Genomic DNA, 17,429 nt, shown 5'->3' with positions numbered 1-17,429 from the left:
GGTTCAAGGAGTGCCCAGAAGATCACTCTGATGTCAGGAGAGAAGAAAGGCATTGCTGACACAGTCTCAGAAACCAAGTCATCCCTGTACAACCTAATCAGTCACAAAGCGAAGTGTGATGGGGCGAGAGCAAGCAGCCCGTCAGAAGGATTCCCATAGCATGAAAGGATGATGGGACCTTCGATGAGTGAGGCATAGACTTACGGGAGTCAGGCTGCATCCACACTTAAGCCGAATTTACCGCATTAACATATCCTGGTGCTGAAAGGCTGCGAAAGGAGCAGGGTCTGATTGAATCAAAGGAAGAAGGAGTCCACAACAGTCAGAGAGACTAGGACGAGCTGAGGTGCGTTCACTGGTTCACCCAGCAACCCTCCCCAGCTGAATGCCCACACTGTGTTAGGCACTTTCCAGGGAGCTGTGTGTATTGCCTTTAGAAGTACAGGGATGATCCCTCAGGCTTTATCGTGGTTGGGATGTTACTTCTTTCAAGTGCACTCATTCCTCTGTACTTTTATCGTTTGTCCACCAAAAAATCCCTTTGTACTTCCTCTCTTAGCCTCCATGGTTACTCAACAATAGCAAGGTAGAATGTGCTGGAAATGATGGAGACACAGGACATGGTGAACTCTTCACTATAAAAGATTGCATAGGAATTCTCATTCCTTGAGATGCCCCAGTGTGGCCAGGCAGCCTCTCAGAACTTGACCTGTTTGAAAGACTTGACAATATAGAGTTTCTGGAACTGCTAAGATGAGGATGAGACCCATAACCTGCCTTTTAACATTTTTGTAGATTTTCTCAAAGTACCTGCAGGGATCCCAGGGGTGTGACTTCCAAAAGCTTCACCAGCTCTCAGGCATCAGGATTGAGGCATCCTCTCAGTTCTGAGAAATGATTATAATTACCTAGAGGCTGTGAAAGAAACTATTTATTTCATTATTATAGACATTTTCTTCCCCTAAGGGGAAAATGTAGGATTAACACCTGGTGAACCCAATAAGTTAATATAAAACTGACTGTTTTCTATGGGAAATATAGATTGTATTTTACCCGTTTGTTGCATATAATGGCAAGTTTAAGGAAATGGCAACCCACTCGTGTCCTTGCCTGGAAAATCTCATGGACGAGGAGCCTGGTGGCCTGCAGTCCATGGGGTCGCAAAGAGTCGGGCACGACTGAGTGACTAATACTTAATGCTACCCACCCCTTTTCTTATTTTTAAAAAGCAGACAGTTGGGGAATTTTAAACTTATTACACTTATTATTATATTCTTCAAAACTACATAAAAATTTTAAGACAATTCATAAAACATATACATGACCAATAATTAATTTTTGCTCTGGGTTGATAGTCCTTTATTAAAGGCTTTTTCTCACCTCTTGAAGTGTTTCTTGAACTTTCTGCTGATTTTTTAATTGTATTCTACCTGCATTGTTGAAACCAAGAAATTCTTCAGGACAACTGCAAGCTCATTTCATGTTCAAGGAAGAAAGAGAAAACAGAATACACAGAGGGACAGGTTGCCAACTTCTCTTCTTTTGACCTCAAGTTCCTCCTCCAGCATCCATTGGTTATTTCTCTCCTATCTCTGTATAAAAGTGACCTTTCACTCTGTCAAAACTAACTCATCAGCTTGTGTCCTTTATCCCAAGTCTCTGACCTTTCCTGGGGCTTCAGCTACTTCATCATCATCTTGACTGCATGGCTGACTCTCACCCTCAATGTCTACAAATCCAGTCCCATTTTCTCCCCAGACTCTGGTTTCTCCTAGAGCCACCATCCTATCTTCCCATCATGAGTACTCACTGACCTTAATCTACATCTAATTTCTGCATTTGCCATGAAGTCCCACATATCAACGCCAAATCCAACATGCCGTATTCAATCTTTCAACACTGCTGAGTTTCTCAGGGTGTCTAACTTTCCCCCTTGAATCTGGTTCTTTCTTTGGCTTCGTAGATACTTTGCATGGCTGCGATCACCTACCTCGCTTTCTTTCTGTCGCCTCTTGAATGTGGCCGTGCCTGGTTCACCATAGTTATGTGATGTATTGATGCTGTGCCAAGCTCAGCTTCATTCTCAGTGCTGGCTGCAAAGCCTCCTGCCCTGACTGGTCTGTTTCTCCTCTTGCTTCTGTTAGCTTGTCATTTCTTCCAGAAGACAGCTTTCAAAACCCAGCCCAAGCAAATCCAAACTTCTCATCTGGCCCACTGTAGTACATCTTTTCCGACTGTGTGCCAGCTCAAAATGGACTCTGCATTCTTCAGAAACTGACCCCAATCCACAGGGTAATCTGCTAGCGGCCGTCTGACTTGGTTTCCTGATCACAGTTGATCAGCAAGGGGCAGCCACTTGCCTGAGACTGAGGCACTCCTGTACCTCCCCTACTTCAGAGGCTAGAGAGACAGACAGCGAGTAAATGGTACTGTTTTAGTGGAAAGGTCCATGAATTACTGGTATTGGTGCTCTTGGAAAGTTCTGCTACAGTCTCTTTTAGGTAAGCTTGCTAGACTTGACTTCTAGTATTGACACAGAGCCTTAAGTGATAGACTCACTGACGCTGCCCCTCCAGGAATCCTTAAAGGGCCAAACCATTCTCTCTCCTCAAAGGGCTTGACATTGACTCTGCTGTTGCTTTTCATGTCCACATTCAGAATGCCCAAACCTTGCCACTTCTATCTCCAAAACTAAGCTGCTCTTCTCCATGTCCTCTACTATTGCCCTGGTTTCAGCCTTTGTGATCTTTTTCCTGGGCTTGTCCAGCCTCTCTCTTGCTCCAGCAGTAATTCTGATCATATCACATCTCCACATAAAACCCTAGGTAGAGTCTGATCACTCTTCCCACAGCATTAAGGACCCTTCTCATTTTGGCTCACAGATGCATGGGGCCTACCTTCTGCTATTTCCACTCCTTCTATATGCCAGCCAGGCCTGATGACCAGCCTTATCTAAACATTCTCCATTCTTCACTTCCTCTATTTTTGTCCTGCTGTTCCCTTTGTCCTTCAGCCCTGGTAAAATCTTACTTCTTCTTCTTCAAGACCTATATCAGGCCCTTTTCTCATCTCCTTGGAGAAATTCTGCCTTTATCCTCTGGGGCACAACATTACTTATCATATTTTAAGTTCGTCTTCCCTTTCAGACTGTGAGACATGGGCTACATTTAAAGCCTGGCACCACAGTGATCAATCAGAAGTGGATGCTGAGTGCACTGGATCAGACACTATCAAATGTTTACCAGGAGAGAAAAAGGCCTGAGAGATCAGCCAAAACCAAAATATTTCCTCCCATCACTATTTACCATGGCTTTAGCCAAAATCAGGGAAAAGAAAGGATAGAGAAGGAGTGCTGAGTAGGCAAATTAAGGGGATTGTGTCCCAAACCTCCAGGCATCGATGTCTGGAAAACAGGACACTCATGAAATTGTCTTTAGAATCCAGAAAGAACATATTTACACACTTTTAGAGTTTAAAATGCATTTCCATACACATTAACTGATCTAATTTGCACTGCCACCTCGTGATACAGTTAAAAGTTCATGAATGGCAGTTTGTACATAAGGGAACAGCCAGGTCAGGTGGTTTCAACAAGGTCACACTATGTAATAAATGTCAGACCTCTGCTAGGAAACACTTCTAACCTCCCACCCACTATTCTTTCTCTGCTCTATTACATTGCCTTTCCAATGGCAGAGTTAAAGTACAATGAAACAGTCTACTTGGGGAACTGGGCATAGTAGGGGAGTCATAGTCTACTTCTAAATCATTTAACTCCCCTCCCACACACATCCTTTTTGCCACACACGCCATCCAGTGGAGGTTAACCATGCAGTGCAGAAAATGTTACCCTGTTTCCAGAAATATATACTGCCCCCAAAACTTTGATGACAAAATATTTTAATTTTTCATAAAGCTATTTCCTCCCACCCCATAGACACAACTCGAAAAAAGAAACTGCATGCATGTGTTGCGGCTGAGCAGGAGGACGAGGTGTGCATATACGTACGTGCATATACATACAGGTTTATTTAAATGATCAGATCTACACTTTTGGAGGCTGTTTGAAGCATCTTATCAAAAGAAAACACATTTTAAGCAAGAGGTTAAAAAAGTTTTTTAGACCCAAAGGCCATTTAATACAATAAATCCTACTTGGATAGTTTAGCAAACAATTTTTTTTAAAACCCACATCCAACAGACTGGTTAGTATTGGATACTCAGATTTGGTTTCAAAGCTGAAATGCCCCTGGTGTAATAGATCTTCTCATGAAATTCGTTTATTTTATATTATGCCTTAAAAAATAGGGACACATATCGATTGACAACTTAAATATTAACTCGATAGGCTACTTGGTGATATAAATAGGGAAAAAAGTGGTCATGGATTAGGAGTGAGAAGACTATGACACCAGCCCGTCATGGACTGCAAAGAATGTTAAATTCTATCCTAGAACCTAAAACAAGGAAAAAGGAGTCAAATATTCCACTCCATATAGACCCCATCTGGCCCAAACCATTCCCCAAGGAGTGCACCCCCAACACATGAGGCTTACTAACCACCTGCTACAGATGTTACTATGTCACTAATTAACAATGATCACAGAAAATGTGTCATACCAGAGGTTTTGTTATCATACACAACACTTTAGTGGCTGCAGGAGTCTTTCTCCGAGAACTACTTGTCAGCAGGCAAGCTGACAAATGTCCACACCACTGGTCCAAGAAACCACAGCTAAGAGACAGAGCATTCGTTGGCACGTGGAGCTCTCTGGCACGCTCCCCATTCTCGTAAAAATGGCTGGGATGCGGTGGACAGTCCCAGTCGGGTGCTGAATCCTCCTACTCCTGGGCCTCCTTGCGGGTCAACTTGTAGATCTCTGTGGGCCCGTCCACGTGGGTGATAGTGGTGGTGAGCTGGAGTTCTTCCCCACTGTGTACAGCCAGATCACCTGAAACAGGAATTTTGGTGTTAGATGTGATCAAGGAGGAAGGAGAAAGCAGGGATTTGCCTCACTAACAGCTGCCCAACCAGACCTTTCACATTCTGAGCTTAGAGAGAAAACTATGGCACAGATACCTAAAACTGGGGCTGACTTCCACCCTTTGCACTCGGACTTGGCAGTAATTTCTTAACATTTTTGTCTTCCAAAAAAGATTTTAATAACAGATGAGTCAGCTTACTGCTTATATTATTTATGGTAATTATTAACATTTAACGAGAGCTTACTTTGTGCCCAGTGCTATTCTCAACACTTTATACATGATCTTTGTCAAATGCTTCATGCTGTTTCTGCATCTATTGAGATGATCATGTGGTTTTGCCTTCTGAGGCAGGCACTCTGGTCTTGCCAGCTTTATAGGTGAGGAAGCTGGGAGAGAGGCCAGGAAGAGGTGCAGACACATGATGGAGATAGGAAGGAAGGTCTGATTCCAAGACCACATACACATTTGCTGTGAATAATTTACAAAGCAGCTATGCCATGTGAAGGCAAAGAAAACCTGCCTGTATTTACCAAAAGACTGGGTAGGGTACTACATGTAATGCCTTTAGGAATAATTAGGGGGTTTCTCCACCAAGGAAAAAAGTACCAGAAATGTGCTCTGAATTTTCTGTTGCCTCCAGGATTCTATATAACACCAGTGTTTTATTCCTCTGCTAAAATGGCATAACGTGGCCTCTTCTCAACTATCAGGAGAAAAATAAGTTTCTGTGTTACACCCTTAAAGTCTGCTACCTGCCATAAGACATTTAAGTGAATGTATAACTGCACGCATGTTTAGTTGCTACAGTCATGTCCGACTCTTTGAAACACCATGGACTGTACTCCGCCAGGCTCCTCTGTCCATGGGATTTCCCAGGCAAGAATACTGGAGTGGGTTGTCATTTCCTTTTCCGTGAATATATAACTGGCAAAGGGAAAATGAAAAAACCCACACCCAGTGCTTCTCAATTAGACTGTGTATGGAGTGCATGTATATAGTCATATTTGCAGAGAGGAGGACTGGAGAACAAAAGGTTATGGTTATATCTGGGATTTTTATACTTACACATATATACATATGACTTCATAGTTTTGGGGATTAAAACTTTTCCTAGTTCAAAGCATGGAATTAAATACACAAGCTCTGTTTTCCATTGGGATTTCATACCTTTACTTAGAAGAAAGCTCTAGCCTGACCCTCAGGACTAACATCTTGTCACTAGTTTAGGACCTGCTGCGCATCCATGAATCTGAAGGCCTTAGGAACCCAGGGACCACCCCACTCACTGGCCCTGCGGGCTGCCTGGCTAGTGCCCTTCATGCGTGCCACATGGTGTTAGGTTTTCACTGTAGACCCTCGGAGGCTGTGGAACTACTTCAGTCTTACGAAGTGCTGGCATGGCAGCTCTCTACCCAGGAGAATCCTTTGTCCTGGAAGGAGGGTCATTAGTTTTGCAGAGACTCTTAATGGCAACTTGGTGCTGTACTAGCAAGTAGCCCACCACCTTCCTCTTTAGTATAGTGGTGAGTATCCCCACCTGTCACGTGGGAGACCAGGGTTCGATTCCCTGATGGGGAGACAACACGCCCTTTTGGGCTTCCCTGATAGCTCAGCTGGTAAAGAATCTGCCTGCAGTGCGAGATACCCCAGTTTGATTCCTGGGTCAGGAAGTTCTCCTGCAGAAGGGATAGGCCACCCACTTTAGTATTCTTGGGCTTCCCTGGTGGCTCAGACGGTAAAGAATCTGCCTGCAATGCAGGAGACCTGGGTTCGATCCCTGGGTTGGGACAATCCCCTGGAGGAGGACATGGCAACCCACTCTAGTATTCTTGCCTGGAGAATCCCCATGGACAGAGGAGCCTGGTGGGCTACAGTCCACAGGGTTGCAGAGTCGGACATGACTGACTTAGCACAGCACAGCAAGTATCCCATCAAAGGACAGGGGGTGGAACAGGTACCAAAGGGGTGTCAATCCAGCCTCCAACACTCCTGACCCTTGGCACAGCACTAATAGGTGGAAAGTCTGCCTAAAGGTTTTACACAGAGCTGCCTGGGGCCACACAAACCTTTCCCAGGTCACTAACTTGTTTTCTCACTGCTGCAACTTCTGGCTCACTCCTCATTCAAGAACAGGTATAAACCTCAAATTTCTTGCTCAAAGCTAGTTCTGGATTTGCATATCTGGCTGAGCCACCAAAACTTCAAAGCAGATTTCATGATCTGCATGTCTGAAAGTCATCAAAATTTCAAAGAGAGTCCTGACCACCTGAGCAGACCCATTAGCAGCTCCAAGTATTTACCTAAGAAATCCCTTTCATTGAAGACTTCTTGGAAATAGACAGTATAATTCTACTTCAGTTTTGAACCGAAGGTGTCAAGTATTTAAGCTTAAAATGTGATTCCAATTAGCAGGTCCTAGAAAATGTGTCTAACCCTACAGATTAGATCACATGAAGGAACAAACAAAATTACTTGTTTTGTTTATTTTAACAAATACTATCCTATGTCTGACTCTATTCTAAACACTTTACAAATATTAATGCATTTAATCCTCATTACCAACCCTTTGATAGAGGTACTATTTCATCATCCTCATTCTTTTGAAGAAGAAACTGAGGCAGCGAGAGATCAAGTAACTTTCCCAAGGCCCAAGTGGATAACAGCATGTGGGGTTGAAACTGGAGCAATGAGGCTCCAGAATCCAGCTCCTCAACCTTAAGCTATGCTGACTGTGAAATATTCAAGTTTCCAACTGCCATTGAGACTGCAGGTGAAGTATGAGTCCCCGTGCGATGCATTATCATCCTAAATATATACATACAACAACTTGGATGAATTGTTCAGCATATTAATTTTGCTTTTGCATCTGATGAAAGAGAATTTATAGCACACAACATCAGTGCACTGATAGTAAAGAGAGCTATTATTTATGAGTATTTACCATATACACGATTAGGGGCTTCGCATGCCCAGTATTTCCTACTAAGATGTGAAGACACCGAGGCTCAAATAGGCAATGAATTTCTATAATGTGACCAGGCTTGCTCCCGGCAGAGCTGGAATGAGAGTCCAGATCAATGGGATTCTGGTTAGCAAAATCTATGATCATGCATGGTTTTACTGTATGTACCATGAAGGCCAACATTTTCCCCTTAGGGAACGGATGGGAATATGGCAGTGACATAGCAGGAGTGGGGATCCCATCAAACTCCCTCTTCTGCCAAGGTCTCACTCCATCTGTTACCCTCCCTCTCTTAGCTTCTGCTGCTCAGCACACAAACATGCTTGAAGTCTTTTCCCTTCCAAGCCAAAAAAAAAAAAGCCCTTCCAAAAATGTGATATGTTATTTATTAGGGAAGAAGGGCAGAATAAATGGAAAAGAATAAATTATGAAAGGAAAAGAAAATAATTCTTTAGTTTGCAGTAAGTCTCTTTCCCTAGTTATGGTGTCAATTCATCTCAGCTAATCAAGAATAAGATGAAGGCTTATTTCTAACCATTGTGAAATGAGACCAATCTCTGGCATTGAATGTAATCTCAAAGGACTATCAGTGGATCCATATCACATCCACGGATATGCAGCTGCTGCTGGAGTTTAACTGCCTGGAATGCATACTGGGGATGTAGAAAGCTATACAAAATGCACTCTAATGATATAATAATGAGCACAGCTTCCTAAGATTGGCAGCATTCTAATGACAATCATTTGTATATCTCTGGATCCTTTAGTCAAAAGAAAGGGAACTCCTAATTGAATTTCAAGGCTGTTTCACAAATTTGGGAGAGAGCCACTGTTTTCTAATATTAATATGGGCTACCTAATTCTGTCCTCACAAGCACTAGGATAAATTAACACCTCATTATCCATTTGTGGAAGCCAGACAACTCTTACACCATGAGTTCATATTTATTTCTTGAGGTCACAGTATATATTGGAGTCAGGATTCCAAACCATCTGTGTTCTCTTCGAGACTTTATGGTCTTTCTATAACACCCCTGCCTTTTCTGTGGAATTTTTTCCCACAACAAATCTCCTCCTATTCACCTTCAAAGCTAAGTTCAAATGATAATGATGTCCCTGGTTCACGGCAAAATGAAAAAAATCAAGGCACGAGTAATGTTTGTAAAGCAAAATTATTTCCATATCAAGCACTGTTGTTTACTCTTAAGATTACATTCTTTCTGCACTTTGGGTGTTAACAAACTGGTGAATGGTGGGTTTTCTAAATCTTTTAAAAAAATGTTTTTTCCTTTTTTTTTTAAGAATGTAAATCACCAGGACAGTATCTGGTATGTAGTTAAGTGAGCATTAAAATACCCACCAAGACATCCTTGCATGGGCTGGTCCAGCTGCTCCCTGCTCTGCCTGGGTTTCTCGTCTCACACTCCAGCACTGGTGTTCCCCACCAGAGCTTAGGGACAAACACACAGCTAGAAAACAGGTGTGCTCTGGGATGACTCAGCCTTTGTGATCCCTTCTGGGCAATAAGGCAGTGAGATCTTGGTGAGACAGGGTTCAGGAACCCCGGGTCCAGCCATCTCTCAATTCCTTTCAACCATCAAGACAGTTTATAACAGGCTTGAAGTGTGCCATTTCCTGTCTCCAGACACTCAGCGCCAGGCCTAAGAAGGGAACACATAAAGCCTAGACATTTTGCGTGAAACCTTAGCATGATGGCCGGAATCATATGCCATCCCTCTTCATTTGTTGAAGTCCTATTTCCCAGTACCTCAGGATGTGAGCGTTTAGACACAGGGCCTTTAAGGAGGTGACTAGTTTAAAATGAAGCCGCTGGGGTGAACCCTGATTCAATGTAACCATAGGGCTATGATTTTTCCAGTAGTCATGTACAGACGTGAGAGTTGGACCATAAATGCTGAGCATCTAGGAGAACTGATGCTTTCGAACTGTGGTACTGGAGAAGACTCCTGAGAGTCCCTTGGACAGCAAGGTGATCAAATCAGTTAATCCAAAAGGAAATCAACCCTGAGTTGGAAGGAGTGATGCTGAAGCCACAATACTTTGCCACCTGATGTGAAGAGCCAACTCATTGGTAAAGACCCTGATGATGGCCAAGATTGAGGGCAGGAAGAGAAGGAGGCGACAAAGGATGAGATGGGGGGATGGCATCATCGACTCAGTGGACATGAGCTTGAGCGAACTCTAGGAGATGGTGAATGACAAGGAAGCCTGGCATGCTGTAGTCCATGGGATCACAGAGTCGAACACAACTTAGCAACTGAACAACTTCTCACGAGAAAAAGAAATTAGGATATAGACACATACGGGGGGAGAACATGTGAAGACACAGGATGTCAAGCCCCACTTCAGAATCCGGGTCCAGTCCAGGGGGCAAGGCCCAGGCTATCACTGCTCACGGACATCAAGGGGAAGCCAGGGAAATCAGGGGTGGGTCCATGTTATCCAGCACACAAGCAGGGGAAAGATCGCAACAAAAAGCAGCCGCTACTTAAGCCTCACAACTCAAACCAAACCTTTACTGAGGCAGCAAAGGCCAAAGCCACCTTCTCCTGTGAAACAAGCAGCTGGAGACCTCAGGGGCCTCCAGAAGCTAAACTGCCACCAAGCGGTAGCTCCGAAGGCATGCGGCCCGGGCTTGCTGCTGCGGCTTCCAAAAAAGAGAGTGTGTCAGACAGAAGCCATTTAGTACAAACAGAAATAGAACGGAATCTGTCGGCAACTAGTGTCTCCTGTTCCCTAGGTCATCCAGTCAGGAACTCCATTTCTTTACTTTTTCTCTAAAACCTTCTGACAAAAATTTAGTAGATGAAATAACACAAAAATGAAACCTAGTATCGAGAATTGTCTGACTTCCTGAGCAGCTCCAACTTTTTTCTCTACGTGAACTGGTAACTGAGGGAATCTGGTCAGTGTGTCTTGTGTGCAGGGAGGGCATCGATGTCGCACCCCAGGGATATGAAGCCTTCTCTAAGGGTTACCACCAGCCTGAGCTGGAGTTCATTTCTGCGTGGGAAGACATTAGGAATGAGTCACAGAGCGGTTATGGAAACAGGTAAAAGGAAGAGCAGCCTTCTCAGATGGCGCTAGTGGTAAAGAACTCGCCTGCCATGCAGGAGATGTAAGATGCAGGTTCGATCCCTGGGTTGGGAAGATCCCCTGGAGAGGGGACGGCAACCCACTCCAGTGTTCTTGCCTTGGAAATCCCATGGACAGAGAAGCCTGGTGGGATGCAGTCCAGTGGGTTGCAAAGGGTCAGACACGACAGAAGCAGCATTAGCATGCACACACGCAAAAGGAAGAGCTTTAATGAAAACCCAGGAGCAGCAGGGCAGAAAATGTGAATGGTCCTTGAAAGAGAATCTAAAGTATCTTTGCTAGATTAAAAAAGAAAAAGTGTATTATGTTGACTGTGTATATGAATATATGCATCCTTATACAGACTAAATGATTGTCTGTAAACAGACGAACACATTGATCGTCTCACATATACAGACTGATCTGAACGTGTTCATTATACCAACACTGTAGCTACAGTGGATCAACCAGCAGTTTGGAACCCAGAACACCACACCCCTGCAGCACCAATCAGCCGCTGACACATGAAAACATTCTGGCTCGGACAGTTTGGCTGGAGCTGTCCTGCCACGTCCCGGGTTTCAAGAGGCAGAGGAGGAAGTCTCATCTCCCAGACCAGGCTACTGGTCCTGTGAGAGCAAGGACTGTGTCTTTATCGCTCATCCTCTCAAACCCCACACAGTGCTAAGCACTGCGGCACCCGCTGCTTCTATGGGTCGCTTTCCAAGCCACACAATAAAGAGAAACAGAATTATGTGAGAGAAAATGTTCTTTGGAAAGCGACCCATTCTCAAACCTGCTTCCCACTTCGTTTCTCTTCGCCATTCCTTGACGGAACGAGAGAAGCAAAAATCCAAGCTCTCTACTTTCACTTTCCTCCTACCCATTCCCTCTCCACATATACATACTCCTTGGCATCTCTCTCCATCTCCCAAACAAAATGCTTCTTAATGTCTCTTTCTCTTTCCTTAGCCTCCCTGGCTTCCGCTGCATCAGAAACTGCTTACCAAGTTCCTGGAAATAAGCTTTTTTCCAGCGGTCCACCCAGGATCCATCTCACGAAGGCAAGAACACAACACACCTGGGATTCATTCTCCATAGCGAGAAATCCGAATTCTTGGCTCTGGACCTTAAAAGCTAGAGTGGGGAGGGAGTCCAAGCCATTTAAAAATAAAAACTTTCCACAAGAAAGGGAAAGAAGGCTGGAGGGAGGAGGCAGAATGCCATCCAGAGACGCAGAGAATTTAAAAATACAGTGTATCCCTCTGAGAGTTCATTTTCTAGGTTTCCACGTACTATTCCAAATTAGCTCTTTCCAAGGAGCTTCAAAATCTTGGTAAATGCTCCATAATTCCTGTGATACAGTGTGTGGTCTGGCAGCGGATGAGGAGATGAAAAGAGAGCAGAGAAGGAAAACGATCAGAGAACCCAACTTGGACAAGCCCTTTCCAGACACAGCACTGCCCAGGGACTCAAGAAGCACAGAAAGCCACCAGGGGCTCGCTGACTGCTGCAGAGTCACAGCGGGTCATGTCATCACCACAGAGATGCTGAATTGTGTGACTATTGCGTTTATGATCAGAACAGGGTCCCCAAAGAGTCTGCCGCTGGACTGCTTGAATGGTTTTCAACCAGGGCCCTAGTGGCATGTTGGGCAGGACCACTCTTTACAATAAAGAACTATTTTCCTCAATGTCGGACATAGAGCACCCCTAGAATGTAGCCACTACATGCAGGCAGCACATTCCAGTCGTAAACGACAATCCAGAACAACCATGTCTGTTTCCGAACACCTCTTGGAATGGGATTCGGGGAATATGACCTCCTGTGGAGAACAGCTTTGAGCTTTCTGTGAAATTGCAGATCTGTGTGTTGTATGGTCTTCAACAGCAACAAATCTACTGGGGAACAAATCAAGTACTTTCCTCAACTGCAAGGTTTGAAGCCTAGGACGGTGGCTGTTGTCCTGGGTGAGAAGTCCTCATGGGAGCCGCCTAGCACCTGGCTCACAGGTCAAGCATCCAGTGTCACTGGGTAGAAGGCAGTCATCCTGCCCCTGTAGGCTTGGCTGCAGCTCTGGCCTCGCATGTGCCTGAAAGTGCTGGGCTTGGGTGAATTCTTACCAGTGTTTGGAAAATCCTTACATGTGACAGAATCACCCCCTGGATGGCCACTAGATGAAACAAGGTGCTCTTCTGCCCCTTCCCTGCTAATAGGAAGGAAGTCAATCATAGAAATTTTTGTTCCCATAAGACTTTAAGAGATTATGTACAGGTGGGAAAAGTGGTGCACAGGGAGGGCAAGCAGTTTGACGAGTCACACAACAAAAACAAGCAGAGCAGTTTACATCCAAACACTGCTGCAGCACACCCTTAACTTTTACCCGCTAGGATTATCATTCCAACATCCCGGGAAGTCCAGCTACTGCTATAGGTGGTATTTCCCTGGAAGGTAGGAACTCTACCTACTAGGTTCCTGCTTAATACTCTCAAGTCAAGGACAGGTCCATATGGTTTCTGTCACAGTCCATCCTGTCATGTCCAACAGGATGGTCATGAAATAAAACCAAGATTTTTGTTAACAAGTCCAGAACCTCTTCCTCTGGCATTTTAGAAGGCCATGGGGAGAGAACTGTGGTGCTGAAGACTCTTGAGAGTCCCTTGGACTGCAAGGAGATCAAACCAATCAATCCTAAAGGAAATCAACCCTGAATATTTATTGGAAGGATTGATGTTGAAGCTGCAATACTTTGGCCACCTGATGTGAAGAGCTGACTCACTGGAAAAGACTCTGATGCTGAGAAAGAGTGAAAGCAAAAGGAGAAAGGGGTGGCAGAGGATAGGATGGTTACAGAGCATCACGGATTCAATGGACATAATTTGAGCAAACTCTGAGAGAGAGGGGGGGGCAGAGGAGCCTGGCATGCTACAGTTCATGGGTCACAAAGGGTCAGACACGACTTGGTGTCTGAACAACAACAACAACAGAGAGACCACCTGCTCCCAATCACCATGCATATGTAAAACACAGAGTTCTAGCAGTAGAAAGGAAGCTGAAGCCTACCCAGCTCACATGCTTTCTAGAAAGGAAGCCACTCAAACCAAGAAGTGGGCAGGTGGACAGGTGAGCCAACGGTCTTTACACTTCCTCAGGACCTATAACCAGAGATACTGAGTATGACAGGAAGTCATGGAGTAGGAAGGAAGAGAACTCTGGTGTCTAGGATGCTTTTGTTTGGAGAGTCAGGTGTAGTACTGCAGACAGTGCGTGAGACCATTCCACTACCCTTGACCCTCAGCACAGATGCCCTCTATTCCCTGCCCTCTCTCATGTCATCACAGCCCTGTCTCAAGATCACTGGCCCATCTGTGAAATAAGAAAGCTAATCTAGAACTCTTATTTCTAAAGCATTAATGCAGGGCTTCCTTGGTGGTCCAATGGTTAAGAATCCTCCTGCCAATGCAGGGGACATGAGTGTGTTTTTTAGAAAATCAAAAAGATAGCCTGGAAAAAGGGTTGCAGTGCCAAATGACTTAAGAATTTGGAAATGCTGTTACCCCTACCTATTTTAAAAGACCTAACAGTACAAATTAATATGCTAAAGGCATTAATATATCCTACAGTGAATCACAATAATGCTGATTAAAAACCCAATGATTCTCAAACTTATTTGACCACTAAAACCTACCAGCATCCCATGGCAACAATATTCTATTGAATATAATTTGCCACACGCCAACTGGAGTGATCAGGAGGAAACATTTTGAATAGACCCAAAAGATGAATAGGGTTTTGTCAGGCCCAGATGGAGGTGGGGTATGTCTGGAGAATAGGCATATGGCCAGGGCTTTAGTGGCTCAGACAATGCCAATGCAGGAGACCTGGGTTCAGTCTCTGGGTTGGAACGATCCCCTGGGGAAGCGAATGGCAACCCACTCCAGTACTCTTGACTAGAGAATTCCATGGACAGAGGGCCTGGCAGGCTCTATAGTTCATAGGGTCACAAAAAGTTGGACATGACTGAGCGACTAACACTTTCACTTCAGGGTAAAGTAGGTATGAAAAAAGAGAAGAAAGAATAAAGGTGGAGCCAAACAATGTAGGCTTAAGTATGCAAAGAAAAAGCAGCTATCAGATGCGTTGCTTACCAGGCCACCTCTTCCATGTTACTAGCACTGGCCCAGGCAGCAATGTTCATTTCCCCCTGCCACAGCTGGTAGAGAAGTCCCAGGCAAGTCCCTCCCTTCCCTTGGGTCTGTTTCCTCGTCTGTAGAACCGCTAGACTAAGTTCTCCAAGGCTCCTCACAGCATCAGCACCACAGATAGCACATACCAGCACTTAAGGGGAGGAAGGTGACGGGGACAGGAGCATGGCCATTGGTTTGGACAAGTCAACAGGCTTACAGGAGAATGAACAGGGGAAAAATGAAGCCAGCTCCACTTCAACTCAGGGCCCAGTCCCCATCTACCCAGTATCTCAGATCGTGGTTCTCAAACTAGAAGAATAAATTTGGCACACTTTCCAACAGTCAACTTTGTTCAAATAATTGAGAAAAGCAAGTTTAATTTTTGTACTAATACTGGGAGATATTTTAAACTAGAATGTAATAGTCCCAATTCATTTTAAATATTTTTTTAAAATGAGGATTCATAGAAATATCGGCCCTGTATTGGCTTTTTGTCTTATGGCTCCAGAGTCCCTAGAGGTGCTTGTTCACACTTGGAGAAAACATTTGACTAGGGAACCTGGAGCCTTTGCTGCCTGTCTTGAAAAGTCAGAAGCCTACTTATCCTGAATAAAGCTATGCCAAAGAGACTTGAACTCACCGTTGGATTGGTCTTCCCCATAGTTCTTATGGGATGGCGCGTATAAGAACATCAAAGCAAAGACATACAGGTTCCACATGCCGTAGATGCCAGTGAAAAAGGCACTATTCACTTGGACTGTGACACCGCCCCACTTCCAATGGCCTTCAGTCACCTATGGGAAAGAGAGGTGACATTCAATCGGAACCAATAACAAACAACTCCAACGTAACAATCACCTAACACAAACACCAAGTCTCTCCCATATATGGAAAAGTGAAGGGCCATGTAAGATTCCATTTTTTAAAGTTTTCTTTTTAAAAATTTCGGCTGTGGTTGGTCTTCATTGCTACACATGGGCTTCCTCTAGTTGCAGTGAGTGGAGGCTAATCTCTGTTGCAGCATGCACGCTTCTCATTGTGGTGGCTTCTCACGTTGCAGAGCACAGGTTCTAGGCACATGGACTTCAGCAGTTGCAGCACATGGGCTCATTGGTGGCGGCACATGGGCTTGAGAGCACCCGCTCAGTAGCTGCGGCGCACAGGCTTAGCTGCTCTGCAGCATGTGGAATCTTCCTAGACCAGGGACTGAATCGGTGTCCCTTACACTGCAAAGTGGATTCTTAACCACTGGACCACCAAGAAAGCCCCAGGATTCCATTTTTCACTCTGAATCATACTAGGATGAATTAAGGTTAACTGCGGGTTTCCTATGTCAGGCACAAAGTCAATGGTTCTCATCTTGTCTGCACATCAGCATCACCTGGAGAGTATTTCTTTCTGAAACAGTAGTACATTGTTACACCTAATTTAATGAACCTGCATTTGAGTCTAACACTTCTCCACAGTTATAGTTCCTCCCCTGCTATCCACCTTCCCTCTTCTGCAAGGTGGATATAAACACCTTGCAGGCAAGACCAGTTCTGGTTTGTTTTCTGCCGTATCTTCAGGACCTGATGTACCACAGCATTGATTAAATAAACAAATGGTCCTTGGACTGAGTAGTTTTCCTGGGTGGGGCAGTGTAGAGAAGCAGAAAGACACAGGCTTGAAGTCAGAAACCTGGTGTCAAATCCAGGCTCTCCCACTCCCTTTCTGTTTAACGTAAGAGAAGTAAGATTAAGACCCCTAGACTTCAGTTTTCTTAGGTACAAAACAAAAACTTGCAGGGTTAACCACTAAGTAGAATTAGGTAAAAATATTTTTAGGAATTTCCTGGCCCACAGAAAACATTCAATAAATCTTATTTTATAATGTTATGTTTATAATTTTATAAGCCACTCACGAAGGTAATTATGAAGCTTTCATATGCTTTACAATTTGGCAAGAATGTTTTGAGGCTGCTTTTGTCTATACTGATGACATGGTAATTGTTTTAAGGGCTATCTGATGACATATGGATTGCACTAAGAACTGTCAAGAAAACTGTGGAGCACAGGAACTAAAAATTTGTGCTGGTTCTGAGATCAATGAAATGATTTTGACTACTGTCTGCTACAGGATATCTTGAAAGTAAAAGTCGCTCAGTCGTGTCTGACTCTTTGCGACCCCATGAACTATATAGTCCATCGAATTCTCCA

General features: G+C 44.3%; 1 protein-coding gene and 1 non-coding gene across 3 annotated transcripts in view; one reads left to right on the top strand and one right to left on the bottom strand.

Moving 5' to 3' along the window:
* Positions 1 to 4,039: 4,039 nt before the first annotated feature.
* The window catches only part of WLS (Wnt ligand secretion mediator), a 115,325-nt gene continuing 101,935 nt past the window's right edge, over positions 4,040 to 17,429 (bottom strand). For both annotated transcript variants that reach the window (XM_068964727.1, XM_068964728.1), the window contains 2 exons: positions 15,872 to 16,025; positions 4,040 to 4,952 (listed from right to left, as the gene is read on the bottom strand). In XM_068964727.1, coding sequence (XP_068820828.1) covers positions 4,843 to 4,952; positions 15,872 to 16,025 — 264 coding nt within the window. In that variant the 3' untranslated portion in view covers positions 4,040 to 4,842. The remainder of the gene's footprint in view (positions 4,953 to 15,871; positions 16,026 to 17,429) is intronic.
* On the top strand, positions 6,493 to 6,564 carry TRNAD-GUC (transfer RNA aspartic acid (anticodon GUC)). Its single transcript has one exon. It is a non-coding gene; the product is annotated as a tRNA-Asp (tRNA).

The sequence above is a fragment of the Capricornis sumatraensis genome, chromosome 2 (genome assembly GCF_032405125.1).
Source record: "Capricornis sumatraensis isolate serow.1 chromosome 2, serow.2, whole genome shotgun sequence".
Lineage (NCBI taxonomy): Eukaryota > Metazoa > Chordata > Mammalia > Artiodactyla > Bovidae > Capricornis > Capricornis sumatraensis.
Note: the sequence above shows the minus strand (reverse complement) of the source record. Positions and strands in the feature narration are given on the sequence as shown.